This window comes from Ciconia boyciana, chromosome 1 (assembly GCF_034638445.1).
Source record: "Ciconia boyciana chromosome 1, ASM3463844v1, whole genome shotgun sequence".
NCBI classification, from domain to species: domain Eukaryota; kingdom Metazoa; phylum Chordata; class Aves; order Ciconiiformes; family Ciconiidae; genus Ciconia; species Ciconia boyciana.
In genome coordinates this window covers 124618560-124638674 of record NC_132934.1, presented here as the reverse complement: position 1 = coordinate 124638674, position 20115 = coordinate 124618560, and the positions used below count along the sequence as shown (strand labels likewise).

Below are 20115 nucleotides of genomic sequence, written 5' to 3'. Positions count from 1 at the left end.
TCCACAGATGAAGAGAAACTCTTGTGGCCTAGGATTTTACTTAGTGTTTGAGAAGAATGGGTTTTATACGTGCTCTGTAGTTTGGTCAAGAATAATTTTTCTTGCAGTCTTATCTATGGCAGTCACATTCAACAGCTGAGGCAGTGGTTTCCTTATTGGTACGCAGCCTTTGTGTACTCAGGATACCATACTTACCCGAAAGTGCGACATACTTATTCCACTTTAAAGGTGGATTAACACATGCTGCTCCAGAAGGCACCTCCTTCACAACAATGTTTAAATATAGACCATTTATAGAAGAGTGCATAAAGCACAAGAGATCTACAAAACTGCAACATATCTGAATGTACAATAACATTAAGTGAAGAAAAAAAGGATGAAATGCATACACGCTCTTATTTCTATCCTCTGGTACTACTTAGTAGTAAAGAAAAAAACAAAAAAACAAACCAGCAAAACAAATCACTGGAATTTCCACACTCCTAGTCTAATCTTGTGAGGAAAATTCTGTGGTTTAATTAGGAAGGCATAAATGCTTATTATTTACTGGTATACAAAATGTATTCAATGATAAACATTCAATGATCACTAATGGTATGAGAGCAATGCAAAACAGGAGGTTTTGTGGTTGGGGTTTTGTTGTGTTTTTTTTTGTTTTTTTTTTTTTAACTGCAGAAGTTAGAATATCATGATGACTTAAGTGGAGATTTCAATTATTTTGAATGATAACTGTAGAAGACACTTAAGATTACATAATGGTCTCTACCCTTGTACAATCTTCTCTGTAACTGAGATCAAGAGGAGTTTACTGAATGTAAGAAGTGCTACAAAATGCTACATATTCTGAGAAATCCTATCGCTCACTCAAAACGTCACAATAAAATGTAATTTTATTGTCTCAATTCTGTCTTCCCAACCCTACTACTAAGTTCCATGATAGGTACACTAAACCGACCCAAGTGCCAGTAGACACAAAATATTAGGTCTTCTCTAGGAAGGACCCCAAGAATTCATATAATCTGATAGCTGCCTCATTCTGCAGAAGTTAAATAAAGACGGAAGTGAAAAATACAGAAAAACATAGGTAACATACAATGTTACCTGTGATAATAGAATTTAGTCATTGCTTCTTTCACAGGATTCCCATGTGATGTTTAGCATACGACTTATGCAAAAACCTTAAGTAGGCAGCTTCAGAGCCTAATTCTACAAAGCACTGTAGGAAAGTTGCTCTGCGAACACAGTCCTTGAGCATGGGAAGCCGGTTTGTGTGGGTGGGTGTTGGACTGCGCAACACAACCAATGGCCAAATACCTACAGCAGGACTGAATTGAACAGTTTAAGTCCTCCAGATGGCACAGTGCTGCTTAGATGACTGGTTTTAGATCAGTAGCTGTAAGTCTGGGTGAGCAAAGCTGTTTACTACCAATGTGTTCTTATAATTTGCACAGGCCTGAACTGAGAACCCACTACTTCTGTCCTTCCTTAAATACATTTTGTAGGCAATGCAGTTAGAATATCTCAGCAGAGTGCCTGCCTGCGGATGTTTTTCTTAATACAGAGTTTTTGATAGTAGCATAGGCTTAAGTCATTCTTTCTCCACTTTTCTAGTCACAACCACTTGTTTCCCAGTGCTGCATTTATCAAAAAGGCAAGAAAACAGATGAAACTTTGGGAACTACTAATCAAATATAACTTTGTGATAGACTTTTAGCAAGATCCCATTCCACTATTTCTACATAGTACCAAAAAAATGATGTATACTTTACTTTTTTCCCATGTAGTCTGTTCAAGATGATGTCTCCTTTAAATTTTTGAATTGCACCAAAGTTTTTCTTGTTTTAAATAGTGGAAAAGCTTTTGTGCAGTCCAGGCAATTTGAGAAACTACAAATTGAATAATACATCGGTCTAGCATTTGACAGAAGAGTTCATGGAGGAAAAATCCCCCAAAACAGAAAGGCGTGGAGGAGAGAGAGAGAAATACTTCAGCAAAACACAGCTCATGCGCTAAACTTCTTGCACTGCTTAGACATCCTGGTGCCAACTCAGAAGTTAGAAGGTGACTTGGGAGTTGTATAATAAAAAACAAAATAATTCATCTCCATAGCAAGGAACACAAAATCCTAAGGCAAATATGCACAGCACATGGTTTGCAAAGCAGTTTAAAAGACTGCAAGTGTCTGTCTACTTTCCGGTTAACCCGTTCAAATGTGCTGCATGGGTGGCCAGCTGATCAATCAGAGGATACATGTTTTCTGACTAGCTGGCCAAATGACTGGAATATATAAGCTTCCTGAATAGAAAGCATGTAGATGTTGAGCTCTAAGTAGGCCAAGCAGCATAAATATACTTCCCAGCAAAACTGCTTCTGAAGACCCAGCAGCCCGCTAACAGTACATGGGCAATGGGCAGCACAAAAGCAGAAAAGGGGAGATCGGAAGCATACGTACAGGAGTAGACATAAACGGGGGGAAAAAAGTACCGCCTGCAGAAACACTGAGGAAAAAATACCGAAAGCTATATTCTTGGAGCCTCTTACCTTCTGCATCAAATGAGGAAGTGTTCCTCAGAAAAACATGGACAGACAGGACTCCTTAATTCTACCTCTGCTATTGATTTTGCAGCCTTAATAACCTTTTAATGATTTAGTATGTAACAAAATCCTCACAAAGCAGTCGCTACTGGACCTCAAGGATCTACTAGGTTCTAGAAAATACATAAAAAGCACTAGTTGTTACTGACTGTCCCCAGAAAGCATAAAACAGGTTCCATGCCAAAGTGAAAAGAGTAGAAGGAAAGTAACATGCAACAGATTTCTTCTTTTTGGATATTCAAAGATTGGAAAGAGAAGATGGTCTTAAAGAACAGCTTCTATTCTGGTTATTTTTTATATAGTTGAATATACACTTACATAAACATACACAAACACATATGTACAAGCCTTATTCATTTTCTAGATATACCTAAAAGCAGAAGTATAAGTGTCTTGAAATCTGCTGGCAAAATCTGAAGTGCCTAACTACACGTAGTTTAGGCAATGAAAGACCGAAGTGGTAACTGAGTGCGCTCTCAGAATTCATATGGTTAATTAAGTTCTGTATAGCACATAAATCAATATGCAATTTATTCACAGATCAAGTCTCAAGTCACCTGGACCAATTAGGATTTGTATATGACACGCAACACAGTGCCTAACACTTAGTCCTACTCTCTGGAAAAATGTTTTTACTTCTAGTCACAGAAATATTGAACTGAATCTTAACAGCAGAGAAGGCAGAATCCATGTATTTTTGCTTTAGCAGTTTTATGTATTTAGATGATCACATGTTGGAAACAAGCATTCATACCTACTGAGATAAACCTAAAACAAAAATTTTGTATGTCTACATTTAGCCAACAAGCTTGCCCTGACTCCAGTTGCGCACCAATCATTTTACTGGTCACAGAAACATATACAAGCACTCAAACTATATGGAAATCATAGAACAAAGTTGGAGTATTTGGAGTGAACTAAGGATAAAACCCCAGCAACTAAAGCTCTTGATGTGATTAAATTACTCTTGTATCAGTTATAGTAAAGGTATTTTTATAACAAGTTTTCAGCAACTATATAAAATGCTACATAAGCATCACAACATAGGCTAACTGAAGATTGTACAACCTCTTGATGTTTTAATGATAAGAAAACATTCCGTTGAAGTTACTGCAAAAATGAACAGGTGAAAAAATCTGCAATAAACACCAAAGAAATCCACTTTTTATAGAACACTGTCCTGCTTCATAACTTACACAATGCTTCAACAGTCTCTTTCTTGAGCTGAATCACATTCTACTTTCAGTAACTAGCACAAAAGTCTTCTACCAAGATCCACGTTAGCCTATCCTCTTACTAACAGGTAACTCAGTGAAACTGTCAAGACAAGATAAAGCACCTTTTCTCGCTGAGAATATAACAATTCAAAATATTGAATGCTGACCAAATATGACGGCGCTAAACGCACAGTGCTGCTTCAGGTACTCTACACCACATTAACTGCCATAAGGATTGGAAATATTAAAGTTTACCTATTTATAACAAAACCACCACTTTCAGCTTTTAAAACCGTAATCATTAAAATAATTCTATAGCACAGAACTTAAGGAAGTTCAATGATCAGTGGTATCCTTTGCAATTAAGAGTTGCAGAGGCATACTACTAATTTTTCTCTTTCTTGAAGAAAGATTACAGCTGTAGAACACATTTTGGTTACTTGCTTTTAGTTCCATTAAATCTCGAGGTATGCATTATTGCCTGCAATAAATGTGTTGTCATATACAAGGGAACTATCTTCAGTTATATTTACGTTAAGAGAAAAAAACACTTTAATGCAGAGTTAACCCAATTTGTTACTTTCTTATTCCTGAAGGTGAAGTAAGAGAAAACACTATTTTGCAGGACAGAATACAGTGAAGTGGAGATTTGGAAGACAGAGATAAGCCATTTTCCTCCTGTTTCTTTCTCCTGTGTTAAGGTCCTCTCCCACTCATCCCTTTTTGATGACTGTATTAACAAAATACTTTCATTATTGTCTCATACTGACAGCTCAAGAGAAAGTGGCTGACTTCAGTGACAAATGGTACTCAAACTCTAGCAAGGGTTTTATGGAAAAAGATAGGCATCTCATTTCAGACCACATTACTCCCATTTCCCTTTTTTTGTTCTCTTATATAAAGATAATTCTGTATATGAACTACTGTGTAATAACATTCTATACTGGAAAAGACCCCACTTCAATGTTGCTACTTTCGGTAACCGTCTTCTGGGTATTTCTGACACAGCAAGGTTCTGAAAGAATAAAAGGAATGGCTGAGTCCTATATCACTAGGCTGGCAAAATAGGAATAAATGTTGCGGTAAGGGAAAAAGTTCTTGACATTCACATTTCTGATGCATAGCTGTCCTGAGTTTTCCACCTTCCTGTATTAGCATTTTCTACTTTCCTTATCATACAATCCAACTTCCAAGCAGTGAATGAATGCAGGATGCCATTAACTGAAGGTGAAGCAAAGGTGCTATTGTCACTGATTATAAAGCCTTTAAGCAATGTTGAAGGGTGTCAAATGATATACAGAGGCTCAAGAAATGTGTGGTCTCACAGAGCAGTGAAGGAAATTAAGACAACTACAGGCCATCTTGTGAAAGTTTTCATGTTTTGAGTCTGTCATCAGAGGTGAATCTGGAGCATACAGGAGTTCATCATATGCTGCAGTTGTAGTGCTCCAGATGCTTCGGAAGATCTTGTCACTTACACAAGTCAGGTGAAGTTTCTGGCACCAGAATACAGTAAACTGAAGTATTCCTGTCTAACTCTTCCTAATCAATCAAGAGCTAAGGGAGCACAAAACTGGCTAAAAGACACCTAATTCTTACAGGGACTATAAGGTGCAAATTTTCCTGTGCATCAGATAATGACCAAACATTTTGCAGTTCAAAATAACATTCAGGGAAGCTTAAGAGGGAAAAAATGTAGTATGACTACATCAACCTTACAGATTTTTATTAATTCACTTTCATCCATTCAGATAATTTGGAAATTGGTCATTTAGTCTACTGCCTTTCAAAACAATGTCTACAGTGACATCTAGAGCTGGGATACTGCAGTTAGCTTAATATGTTCTACACCCAAACGCTATAGTTACATTTCTGCGCTGCTTTTGCCAAGATAAAACACTGTCTGTTGGTTTACACTACTTTAGACGGATACATTAAAAATCCTTACTCACTCATGTAATTGAACAGGTTTATTTCTATGGATGGTATTTAATAAAAACAGTGATTTTAAAATTTTCAGAGTCTGGATAAGGTGCAAAATAAATTCCCATTTTACACTCAGTAAAATGGGCCTCCCTCAGAGAACCTTGAAACTGAAATCTTTTCATTCAAGAACACGGTCCAACAAAAACAGATGCAGCTTTCAGGAAGACACAGCAACATAAAGATGATGTTAATTCTGAAATTCTCATGTGGTACCAAAAATGAACAATTATAAGAATCTAGAACCTTCAAGACAGAACAAGATGAGACATTCTACCAGCAATTAAGAGGCCCTCTTTAGAATTTGCTGTAAGAAATGACTTTTAAAATACCAAGCTTAAAAAAAAGCACCTATTACATGGAATAATTTTCTTGATTTTAGAAGGAAAGGAAAAAGAGATTGGGAAAGGTCTGCAATGCCTGCATACGCAAGACCAAATGACTCCTTAAATGAAAACCATCAGTTCAGTGTCTGTACTCTCTTCCCTCACAGATCACCTGTAGGAGTTTGAAGCACAGCTTACCCTCTCTCAATCTTCTCTATTCACTAAAACCCAGGATTCACTTCTCAAACTGCACCATCAGAGCTCGTTAGAATTTTCATTAATTCCTATAGTGCTTGACTCACTTTGGATAAAAGCAAACTCTTAGAGAAGACAAGTGGGAATAACTACCTTAGACAATGACATTAACAAAGAATATGTATGTTCAAACTGAAGAGAGTCAAACCCACTTAGGTTAAAACTCCCCATTACTTACATTACAGTACTTTGGGATAAACTAGTTGCATAAATATCCATAGAAATAGTGCAAAGTTCACCAGATCAAAACGAGTATGTACATACACTGTTCTTAAACACTGTATTTCTCCTCCCAAACTTGTTTGTATTAGAGAATTTTTCATAATAATAAATGTTTAAGACTGCTTGCAAAAAGTAGATAATACTACCAATATTTTAGCATTTAAGCACACGCATATCTCTGAAATTTTAGTTTGAATGAAGACTGTCATTATGCTCTAAAAATGATGCCATTAATCTACCAATTCCAGTTTAATTTATGCAATTAATTTATATACACATTTTCCTAACAAGGAAAAAAAATGCAAGCAGATTTCATATGAATATTCAAAAACTAGAATTTAAACTGACTTTCAAAGTAAGTTGCAATCAAATGCATATGTAATCTGTGAATAAAGACCTCCTAAATGTTCTATATTTATGAAATTAGAGATGGGCTTTAATCTTACATGACACAGTAAGAGTAAACACACACTCAGCAAATATAGCTTCCTTTTCTACAGCTTTCCTCTTCCTCTAAATTACAGAAATCAAAATTCAGTAGTTTGTATTATTGTGGTGAAGAAAAAAAAGAATTAAAACCCCTTACCTTCACATCCCTGTGAATTATATTATTATCATGACAGTAACGTAGAGCTTCCAATATCTGTCTCATGTAATGACTGAAAAAACAAAGACATCATACATGACAAACCTGCAGGAAAAATTACTATACACATATACAAAACTAACTTTTAAGAGTCAAACTATATAAAAACTAATCAACCAACTTAATCTTAAATATACACAGAGTTCAGTAGAATGGAGTTTGTGTTTATAATAATGAATAATAAAATCAAAAGTTTGAGGATTATTTTGAGTGAAGCCAAGGAAAATTAGAAAAGAAAAATCTGCATTTTCCATTTTGTAAAGGTTTCAAATATTCAATAATTCTGCTCCATATGACAAAGAAGTCAGGACCCTTCAGGGTTTTTTATAACAAAACACAGAAAGGAAAAAAGTGAGTATCAGTGCCTGATTTATCTAGAAAGGGATAGAACCAAGATCTTGGCTTGCTTGATGCAGATTGAAGACCAACTTCTTTCTTCCCTGTGTTCAAAGGATCCCCTAACAGACTACTGACCATACTAGAAAGCCAAGAAAGCCAACAGCATCCTGTCCTGCATCAGGCAGCACATTACTAGTGGGCTAAGGGAGGCAATCCTTGTCCTCTGAAAGTTCCAGGTGGTTATAGAGAAATATGTTTCCTAGGAACATAATTATGCACTGGATCAAGTTGCCCAGGGAGGCTGTGGAATCTCCATCCTTGGAGGTTTTCTAGACCCCACTGGACAAAGCCTTGAGCAACGTGATACAAATGCAACGTTGACCCTGCTTTGAGCAGGAGGTTGAGGTAGAGACCTCTTGATGTCTCTTCCAGCCTGGCTTCTATGATGCTAAAAAATCAGCAGTGTCAAGGCAAGCAAACAAAGAATCTCATGAGCTCAATTACCATGCCACTAGGACACTGGGTTTTGTTGTCCTTCTGCAATTATATGGACTCTTTGATTTTAGTTTACCTCATAAGTGAAAAGTTGAAGTGACCACAAATAGAGTGATACATTAAAAAGAAAGAAAGAAAGAAAGAAAGAAAGAAACAAACAAACAAACAAGCCCAAAACCCAAAAACTCCCCAGATGACTCCATCTAGCAAGACTAATAAAACCGCCAGGCAAGTCACCTAACGCCATTGTATGAGAGATCCATAAAAGGCAAAGACAGAGAATTGAGTATTAGATGTGAAATACTATTTTATTCAATAATTCCATCCAAATATACAACTAGTGAATGACAAAATGCTCCAAAATTCTACTTTTATTATGCTAATTATTGTAATAAACATTCAGACTCTGGAAACAGGATTATTTATAGTATTCCAACTTTTAGCTACCAGATTGTACAACAGTATATTCCATTCTTTTCCATTTATCCTGTGGGATTAATTAAAATTATAATACATACCTGGCTACAGCCTCACTGTACACAAATCCAGCATCTGCTCTCTTCACAATTTCAAAACACAGATCTGCTCCATCCATACTGCAGGTAAAAAGAGGGGAAAAATGCGTAAGACAGGTAACTACAATCAATTACATAAAAATGCTCCAAAAAATCTATTTACTCCACTTACATAAATCTTACATAAAATACTCTGGATCCATGTACAATGCATTACTAACTAAAACAGCATTTAATAGGTAATCTAATAGAATACGGCTTGCCACAGGTTAACCGTTTCATGCCGCTCAAGTCATATAACAGTTCTCTCAAAACATTAGCAAAACCAAACATTTCTTCTATTGCTTAAAGTGCTTATTGAACAGGGTGTGCAAGACAGCAGAAAGTCAATGCCTTGTACAAGAAGGCTCTGGAAGACAACAATTAATGCATGATATTACGTTGTGCGTTCTTAAAAGCATTACAAGTACAACTCTATAATAAAGACTCCAGTTATACAAAAATCTTACTCAAACTGAATTTTAAATGAAGACTTTAAAAAATACTCTAGAAATGTAGTATAGTCTTTCCAGTTAGCATTCTCAAAAGGAAAATTAAGGAGCCAGAAAGTGACAGCCCACATCACTAGCTCTGATACTTGATACTTTCTTCCTTTTCGCCCTAATTATCTGTAGTCTTTCTGGTAACCTAACTTCCCACAATGAGTAGTATAACACTTTTAAATGCACATATATTAATAGTCCTTAGGCTAAAATTAGACTAACATTTCTCTAAAACCAAAGCAGCTTGGTGTGGCATAACTGCCCTCCTTTTCTTTCTCCTGTAAATAACCTAAGGCAGATTTATATCTTAAAAAGGTTCAATGCTTGATGGGACAAGGAGAGAGTAACAAGAGTTAACAGGAACAATAAAAATCACATATTATGATTCATGCTTAACAAGGCACTTGCAAAAATATCAATTGTAATATGTAATTTTTGGCCTTCACACCTTTTGTTTTTCTTCTCCACCAAAGACTCAAGGCGGGGGGTGGGGGGGGGAAGAGCAGAATTTGCAAGGTATCTAGAAAGCCAACATTATCAGGGCCATTTTGGTAAGCTATCCAGAATGTAAGCATACAATCACTTTTGCTTTGTTACCCACCTGCAATGCAAAACTTCTGCTAAGGGAGTCACAAGAAATATGCAGAAGCTTTAATTCCCAAATAAATCCAAAAGGTATCCCCATGTAAAATACACGATCATGTGGATAGAGCACTGACAACTGTAAGAGAGACTGGTGACCAAAAGAAATGCACATTCATCTAAGTAGGTGGAAAATAAATTTTCTGGTCAGTTATTTCAGCACCTGGTACCATCTTTGGATTTAACAAGCCCCACAAATTGGAAACCCATATTGCCAAACCATGTGCTCATCACTGCATCAATATATTCATTCCTCTGTAGGTTTTTTCCCAGTAGTTTTTCTGCCTTGCTCAATTTCATACAGCTAGTCTGTATACATAGCTAAATATCACTCAGAGAATACACTGTGCTGCACTATACATAGTACTGAATATGGGCAACGGGGTCTGGTTCAATGAGAACAGCATAAATCTGGATTTAGCTAGCTCACTGGAAAAAAAACCCTCATGTCAATCTCCCTTTCAGTGCTTCCTCCCAACAATTTATTTCAGCTAGCTGGGAAACAAAACTGAAACCTGAGCAACACCAAGCACTGTAGAACATACAAGATGTATGATTAACTACCAAAAATTAGGAGGTGTCATCCTCATGAAGCAGCAGAACCCTTTAGAAGACTAATTTCACTCTGACTTGTTATAAACTACAGATGAAAATAGATCCAGAGGCACTCAAGATTTTTAGCAGTATCAATACCTGCTGAGACACTGCACCATGAATGTCATTCCTTTACACTAACTTTTCTATTAAACAAGGTGTTTATAATCAGCATGGTCTTTTACATGTATTTCTACCTCCCACTTATACATACCAGCATTTTTCATTTAAATTTTGTAACAGTAAGTGGCAGTTTGAATTTTTTTTGCAAATATTTTTCAGTTAGTTTAAATTATGTTGATATTAAAAATGGCCACAGACTGTGAGCAGTAATGTTTGAAAGTTTTACTCCATTAAGATGAACTCTATTGATCTCAAAAGCACAAATATGCAGCAGGTGTATTTTAATCTCTGACTTGGACAGACTACTTTTTCAAGGCAAAATCTTACTTTAAGAGTGGACTTTTCTTCATGTATAAATAGGGCTTGAATTTTATCTGGAAATCTTATGAAACTTTTATCTAGCTGAGGCTGCAAAAGCAAGAGTCAGCCTCAGTTACAAGAAAGCCCAGAAAATTCAGTGCACTAACAGACTAAAAACTCAGCAATATTACAACCACTTAAAAGATGACTTTGCAGAAACTGAAAGGCTTACGTGATGCAAGAGCATTAAAGTTTTGAAATACTGATGAAATGAAAGTTCAGGAAGTCTCAAGGTTTTGTAAGGACTATCATCATTAGGCATGTGAAAACCGTAAAAATAAAAAAAAAATAAGATAAGTTAAAATCCACTAAAACAAACACACAGAGATTATATACATGCTGAAGACATAAGTGCATGATGCAAAAAAATTTGGTAAAATTACAGCACACAGAGAGAATCATCTGATACCAGTGGAGGGCACTCACGGAAGCTACATAAAGTAACTGGGACAGTTTATGGTATTCACACGGAAAGTGCCAGCTAAAGCAACTCTGAACAGGGAGTTAACAGACACCACCACCACATCTGAATTGTTTTGGGTATCAGTACAAACTATGTCCCCCAATTTCCGATATTGAACTATCGATTTTTCCATATTTTTAGCAAACTGTGCCTGGATCTCAGCCTTTTGGATAAATGTTTCTTTCCACAGCTCTGATCAGTGCTACTGTGCACCTTGAAAAATCTTTCTACTATTCTGCACAAAGCTGATGATAAGTTGCAACCTGCCCAGACAGTTTACTCCTGAGTCATATTCAATGCAGGAATATGTTCTGAGGCTCTGAAGAATACACAGTATACTCCAGAAGAGATCTACATTTTAATACTGAGCTATGACAGCTTTGAATTTGCAAATGACCTAATAAGATGTGAATCAGAAAGTTTGAGAAGTACTGCTTTAAGGCATTGAATTATTACTTAAAAAAAAACCAAAACCAACAAAACAAAAACAACGTGGCATATTGCTTGGAACTGAGTTTACTGAGTTTTGTACCATGTATGTTAAAGGGTTGTGCGCAATGGCATTTTTTCCTTCAGTTGGACAGTTTTTATAATTGCCATCTTCACTTACTTACTACAAATAATCTGCCATAAATTAACTTAAAAAATACAGTATTTAACTTTTCTTGAAGCCCTATGTAGTAACCTCTGAAAATTAAGACCAAAAAGTACAGAAGCTCTTATTTCCTATATACTGCCCATGCATCCACGGTTTAGCTCATTCCAGATAATTAAATATGTTCCTGAGTTTACCTTCTCAGCATCTGTTTAGAGGCTTTTCAGTACTCTAGACTGAGACATTTTTACAACTTTGCTGGCAGTCAAGAGATAAATTTCAGTGCTTTTCATAAACTGAATCATTCCATTTAGTCACAAGCAACGGACAAACTTCACTGAGTAATACTTAATTCCTAAATCACAGTGTAGAAGATGATCTTAGGAGGAGTAAGTAGTTCTAAACAGGTATGCTTGGAAACAATTTTCTGCTGGTGTTTTCATAGGGATGGTCCAATCTGATTATTAAATAGCATGAAAGAAAGAACATATGCATCCTTAAAAAGTGCTGGTTTTGGTGGTAATATAAAAGTAGCCCTGTACCTAACCTGACATCTTTAAACCATACTCCAATTTAATGTTAAAACCTCCGCATGCCAGGCAGTATCATGAGGCCATACAAAAATACTCACTTTATAGCAATGCTGTGTGAATTAGTTCATATTTATATAAACTCTTGAAAACACAAGTATATAACATTTTATATTGACTTCTACCAGCTAATTTTGGTCAAAAGTGGGTCTTCTGAAGCTTTGCTAAAATAATGCAACTTAATAGCCTGTGATAATTAAAGGTATAATAAATGCTGAAATTTCAATGCATCAATGTCTCAATGCTGTGAATTCTCAGTTGCTCTGCCAAATTTTGCTACTAATTATAAAGGAGCCAAAATTTCATCCAAGATAAAAATCTTGATTTCTAAGTCTGGCCTTGTCAACAGGAAACCCCCAAAGACTGCTCTTTAAAATTAATGAAGTCTGGTTTCCTATTAATTCCTGTCCATCAAATGAATGAAATCAACAAATATTAAGCAAACGTAAGATGAAAACCTGGTATCTCTTTCCTCAAACATAAGTTAGCTCTAAATTCTCTATCACTTCCTTTGACTGTAATAAGTCAATAGTTCACAGGCTATCAGGGACAAAAGAGAAACAGCATACCCAGACCAGATAATTACCTAAACTTTGTGCCCGCAAGTAATGAGGCTACAATGTACTGAATATGCATAACACATTGAAAAAAGGACAAAAAAAATCCCCAATACAAACACAATGTAAACACGAGTTTTATCAAGTAAAAAAAAAAACAAACACCAAAACAACAAACTGCCTTTTTGTCAAAGAGTTTGATATCAGAATATTTAATACTTGGTGGAATTTGGTTGCCTTAAAGCATTTAAAATTAGTTAGTCACTTTAAGATCCTTTCAGTCCATAGAAAAACACAGCAGGTACAGAGATGCCTCAGATTTAGAGTGTAATTTTTAAACACCTGAAGTTACGACAGACAGAATCTCCAATTTAATGACTTCTCTAAGTGTATTGTAAGCTTTTCAAAATGAATTTGAAAGTTTTTCCTTTCGTTGGATATTTTGAAAGTCTGGCCCAAACGTTAAACCTAGAAGCATCTGAAACTGTTTTCTTTCAGTAATCACAGCAACCTGTTTTGGTGTGAAAAATACAGATTTTAGTTTCTTTTGAGTTTACTTTTAAAAGTTAACATTTAAGACTTATTTTTATCCTAGATAATGCATTATGCAAATATGAAAGAACAGAAGTACAGTAAAGCTATATAAAAGATGAAGGACTACAGGTGAGACTGCATTTAAAAATAAAACCATATCTGGAATCCTAACATGATTAAGTAAAATAATGAAAAAAGGTTTTCACTCCATAAACTAAGAAGCTGTGCTATTTCACAGTACTGTAACGAAGCAGAATAAATAGATAGAATTCATTTTTTCCTTTCTTTTTTTCTTAACACTTCAACAAAGCCGCATGATTGAATGTACCAACTGTCATTTAAATGCTCATCAGCTTACGCTTAATGTAAACCTAAGTACCTGCAACCATTTTAAAGTACTGCTTTTATGAATTTGAGATTTTAAAACTAAAGCATTTTTGCATGTTAGCTAGGTTAAACAGCAAAGCTATATGTCTATAACTATATATACACAGCCTAACTGGTAAATCTAAATAAGGTCAGTTCTTCTAATGTCCCAAGGGATAAATTTCTCTTCGAATGTGCTAAGAAAAGCAAAACCAACTACGTATAGTGGTGAGACAATATTCTGCAAATGACCAGATATTAAGGTATCTGCAATTCACTCACTGCTCACGTATCTGAGCTCTTCAGCATGAAAGGCAAGTACTCTCAGCCCACATACTTTGATTATACTGAGGATAAACTGTATATAATGTACTCTAAGTCTAAAACGAGGTTTTCAGACACTTCAAATGGAATATTTGCTTCGTTTTAGAAATATTGCAAGTAGCTGACCCTTCTCAAATTATTCTCATTGATAAAGGTCAATGGTCATTAGAAAAAAAATGTAATAAGCAATAGAATATAAAAGCAAGAGTGATAGTTATATACCAAACAGAAAAGAGCATTCTATGTAAAATCAGTGCTCCTCCCCCCTACATGCATAAACTACCAAGCAAACACCATGTGACAGGGACAGCACTGTCTAGAATAGCACGTTATTGAACAAATACGAAAGAAACCAGATTGCACCCCATTTCATAAATGGAATTTTTAAATAGCAGGAGAGTTTTGCATATTATCTTGTTCTTTGCAAGGCACAGACTTAAAAAAGATTGCTTTCATCTGTATTGACACTGTAAAATATATGTTTGATGTACTTCCTTTGACTACATGCTTGTATTAGGTAAAAGGTCACAGTTAACTTGAAACTAATGATGGATCACTTGAGATACAGCTGTCAGCAAATAACACCACAGAATGGGAAAGAAAATTGTGACTGTATGATAAAGACTGGAGCTGGCCCTATCTCAGATGCAAGGTCTCTCTAGAGCCTCCAAGGGATCTCTTCCATCAGTGGAAGGAGTCCATTACCCTCCTGGGGAGCAGCTGGGGTACGTGTGTGGGAAATCACTTGGCACAGGCATGTACTCTCTCATTTATGATGTAGCAACATCTAAATACTTTTAAAATAATAATTTTACTTTAAGAATAAGACTTTCTGGGACAGGGTCTGCTTCTTACTCTACACATGCACTTCATCTATTATGGCCAACTGCTTCTATGCAATTTATTACAGCATTCCCTAATAGCAACCTACTGATAACATGACATGATGGCCCCATTCTAGAGAGTGCTTGGATTTGTGTATAAATAGTGGCTAAAAACATAGCTAACTTTTTGGTGTTAAACTTTATTGCTACTGTTCATGTTCATCAGTGCTTCTATGAATTGAGACTTGATTTTTTTTAATGTTTATTGTAACAAAAGTTTTCAAAATTGGGCACAAATTGTATTTTTTCCTGAGTGGTACAATCTCCTGTTATCAGATATATGCTGTGGTTGCTTATTTAACTTATACTTTTTCATAACAACAGATTTGGCAAGATATTCAGTGTCATTTTAGCAGCTGCTCCACATAGCTCACAGCTTATGAAACAGTAGTGGACCTATGTATCATTTATGTGCAACTGATGGCACTAAGTTTTAGGTTTGGTTACTGCGTGAATTTCATGTGGACCTGAATTAATTTTCATGCAAAGCATCTGCCAGTCCACAAATACCCCATCACCAGCTAGGCTTCTATCTCCTCTGCAGATCTGTGTTGTCTTCCCCTTTTCTGTCATTTCAGAATAACTAGACCCTAATAAAATATATTTTATCACTGTAGATAGAACTTAGTTGCAAAGCAGTTAAGTTTGTTATAATAATAGCATAATGAATAGAAAGCAGTAGGAGGGAAAAAAAGTTACCTACAACTACATAAATGGTTTTCTACTAACTACAAGTTTCTTATTATGGTCACTTATTATACAGTATGCTACTAATCCAATCAAACTCAGACAATGCAGTCTTACTCCACAGCAAACATCAGTCTTCTGTTGAATCACGTTAGCAAAGCATCCCCTCCAGCATAACACATTGCACCCACAACTCTTCCATTCCCTGATACATTTTGAGCACAGGTGTTCCTACTGTCTCATTTTCTATCACTATTTGTTACAAAAGTGATGTCTTGTAGTGTACAAGGGAGACAAGGACATATGAGATGGTAAAGAATTATTATCCTTCAAATAATTTAGCCTCATATTTCCTTCTTTCACGTGGCCTGAAGTCAGGTACAGTATTTGTGTAGTAATCCTAATTGTTCAGACTTACTTTTTATATATACAAACATAAATGATAATAGGCTTGTGATTAAAAAATAATTACTGCTTTTGTCTCATATTTCTCAGGTACCAGCATGGTAAAAATAGAAGAAAAACCTTTCATCCATGTCAAAATCTTATTACTTATCACAGTATGTCTCCCCAAGGTGTACATAATTATTTCATAATAGGATAATTAAGGTCCCTTGGTCCATGCTTTGGGATTTACAAAATAAAAAATAAAGTCAGTATTGAATCAAAACTTACAGAAAGGAAAGCATAAAACAATTATTTCACACAATCATAAGTATTAAACTCACATAAAAAAAAAAAAGCTGAAGACTTTCAAGCAACAATTTTCAGCTTTACATCTTTTTTTTTTTGCTGTTACCACCTAACTTTTTCTCTACCTCAATGGTAAAACTAACATGTGAGAATTATTTTTTAAATGCATATCTCAAGTCAAAGATTTGGCTCTAGTGGATATGCCAATTCGACCTAACACACTGATATGATATGGCTTGCTCCAACATAAGCAGGCCAAATGCATCAGAAAACATAACGCAGGAAGATCAGAGAAATTAAAGAGGTGCATAACACATATGCCCAGAGGTGCATAACACATATGCCCAGACACACTAGGAATGTGCATGGGGAACACAGAAAGAGGAGCCGGTAGGTACAGAGAAGAGAAGGAAGATCAAAACAGAAGATGCACAAATTAGCATTCTGCATGTCAGGTTTTAGCTAACTGGGAAGGACAAAACCAAACTCAGGAAGGACTAATAATTTTCCCTCAAAGAAGGAATGAGGTAATTTAGGGGCTGCCCCCCCTTTTGTTTCTCTTTGTCAATATCTGTACACTACTGAAAAGTCATGTTTTGTTCACCCTTCCATATGCCAATGGTAACTAAACTCTTACATTCAAGCTTCCAAAACATATTATTTAGACAAATGGCTGTTTTCACATGACGTGAACAGGTATATTGATTTACAAGAACACTTAAATACTCCAATAAGCTTTACTTTCTTATCTAGTAAAGAAAAGCAGTGCTAAAGAAACAATAGTCTGGGAAAAAAAACCAAACAAAACTTCGCAACTGGAATAGAATACCATCAGTAACCCAAAGATGATGACTATCAGCAGATTTTTAACTCATTCTCACGTACTCTATTAGGGACACAGCAGCCATCAGCATGTCTGCCCTTAGAAAGCATGCTATAAAGAATCAGCCCAATGTTAGCCACTTAGCCAGTGTGACAACTTTTTTTATTGGGGACAACCTGTACTTGCCAGAAATAAGTATTTTCATAGCACTCAAGACTTCTGAGCTACAAAAAAAGCAGGTGGGAGAAGACATAATTTTAGGGTTTTATTTAGCAAATGACAACAAAGAAAGGTAAAGTCTAAGAGAGAAACTTACAACTCAAAGACCATATAAAGCATTCCATCCGAGCTGTATGTCTCCAATAGTTCAACAATATGAGGATGCTTCAGCATGTGACAAATACTGGCTTCCCTCTTCAGATCTGTGGAAGACAATAAGGTAGTGTATTAGCTATACAATCAAGCTGTTGAATACAACAAAAAATTTGAAAACAATTAGAACACAATGTTTGGAAACATGTACACAGCTGAAATTTCTAATAAATTCTTTAATCTTTATAAAGAACACTGATGAGATGATATTTAATTATTTTCCTTCAGAACTTAAGTGTGAAATTAAGTTAAAAAACTCACATAGATCTTAAAATATAAACACACAAAACTTAATAGGCGTTCTTGATTTGACCTATTAATAAAAGATCTCCTTGGTCATAATCTGAAGAACTGTACGCTAATAAGTTCCTTTAATGCACACATGCAGACTTCAACAAGATTTTAATCCTAAATATCCAACACCACTGCAAAATTATCTCCAAATACAGAGGACAGGCTCCTTCACCACACTATGAAACTATTAAAACCTGGAGGTCTCTAGTTTGATCCCCCTGCTCAAAGCAAGGTCAACTTAAAGCAGGTTGCCGAGGACCACATCCAGTTGAGTTTTGAACATCTCCAAGAATGCAGATCCTACAACCTGTCTAGGAAACCTATACTGGTACATGATCACCCTCATAAGTAAAGAAGTTTTTTCTTATGTTTAAATTTCTTTCAATTTACTTCTTAATAGTGATTATTTAAAAAAAAAAAATTAAAAATCACAGTATATGAAATGACACCGGCATAAATTTTAACCAGCATATATTAGCTTGCATCTCTGTTCTAAAGAAGAGGGAGAAAAGCAGAAACAGTTGTGAATAAAGAAAGAGGATAAACCACTGTAACATCTCGCAAAGCTCGAGAGATTTTGTTTTTAACCAAGCAACACTTTTACTTTTTCTGATTACAAATCAATCCTTCTGCTAGTATAGAAAAGCAAAAAAACCAAACTGCACTGAAATAATTTTCTTTCTTCTTTGTTGAAACTATTTGGCATTTTTGTTATTTAATCATCCTTAAATTTTCTTTTTCCTTTTAACTTAGAAGTAGTATTCTAGAAAAATAGCAAAATCCTGAATTAATAGCCTTGATGATAATTTGAGAAGAGAGGAAAGTATCAGTCTGTATTGTGAAGCAGACACTTTACTTTTCTATTCTCTCCCCATACAATTGTTCATCGTTCAAGAATGACCTACATACGTATTTATGGGAAAATATAAATACAGTCTCTTGGTTTGAGAATGCTTACCATATTGTTGCGCTACACTAGAAAGAAATTTAAAATGCACTATTTTCATATGTGCCCTATTACATTTCTAACATGAATCAATAACATTCAAAAACACAAGCAGTTTTGTGGAAAAGAAGTTTTGTGGAAAAGCAGTTTACACTTCTTTCATGTGAAGCATTTAACAGGTTACTCAGATTTATGCTAGACTTTCGATTTTTTAGTCATCTATAAATTCAGAAGAAATGCTCGGAATTTGGAAATGACTGAATTTTAATCCAAGAAAAATTTTCAGACTCACAAAGTGCAAATTTTCTTACTAGAACTTTCATATTACACTTGCATTATGCACTTCCTCCCTCACATCCTTGCAAGTATAATCTAAAAGCAAAATGAGTAGAGCAACCCCTTAGAAACCATTATGTAATGTCATCTTAGGAAGTGCAAACAGAGCAGCAAAAAGAAGCAAATAACTGTCTCTTACTGATGCAGGAGAAATTTAGATAAAGAAATTAATGTAAAATTTGTCCTTTGTATAGAGTTTCTATCAAGTAAGAAAACAGCAGCATGTCTTTCACTGTTGAAAATACTCGCGTATCAGTTTTTACATCACCTTCACGCTGAGGAACTACTAAAACCATGTTGTAATGTTCCATTCCATCATGCTTAGGCATTGATTTGACACTAAATGATTACCACCTCTTTTCTAGGCAGTGAGGTTCTCCTCGTCTTTCCAGTCTTTCCTAGATAGGATCACAGATAAGCATACTGGCGGATAGCATAAGAGAATAGAAAACTCTGATTCTGTGAATGACTATGATCTCCAGAAAATATGGTGCTTTCATTTTGTCTCTTACTGTATAATGACTTTAATGCTACCACACTTCACCATGGTATCTGACACTTATTTTAGATAGAAAGCAAAGTGAAAATCCAATAGGAAACTACAGAAAATTTCTGCTTTATTTACGGGTAAAAACTGTGTTCAAAATAGTTTATTTTGGCCGCTTACTTTATTAATTTCTTGTGGGCTTTATTTATATTTTGAAGGCAAGTAGAACTGTGAGGAAGAAAATATATGCTGCCATTTACCTCATTCCTTTGTGTAATATTGCACGAGTGAAACAATTGCTCACAGACTG

The 20115-nt window shown here is 35.4% G+C and overlaps 1 protein-coding gene across 3 annotated transcripts in view; it reads right to left on the bottom strand.

Annotated features, from left to right (window-relative positions):
• CASK (calcium/calmodulin dependent serine protein kinase) overlaps nt 1-20115 on the bottom strand; it is a 228278-nt gene that overhangs the window by 117767 nt on the left and 90396 nt on the right. For all 3 annotated transcript variants that reach the window (XM_072847953.1, XM_072847962.1, XM_072847944.1), the window contains exons 3-5: nt 17687-17792; nt 8597-8674; nt 7185-7257 (exon numbers count right to left, since the gene is read on the bottom strand). In XM_072847953.1, the coding sequence (XP_072704054.1) occupies nt 7185-7257; nt 8597-8674; nt 17687-17792 (257 nt within the window). The remainder of the gene's footprint in view (nt 1-7184; nt 7258-8596; nt 8675-17686; nt 17793-20115) is intronic.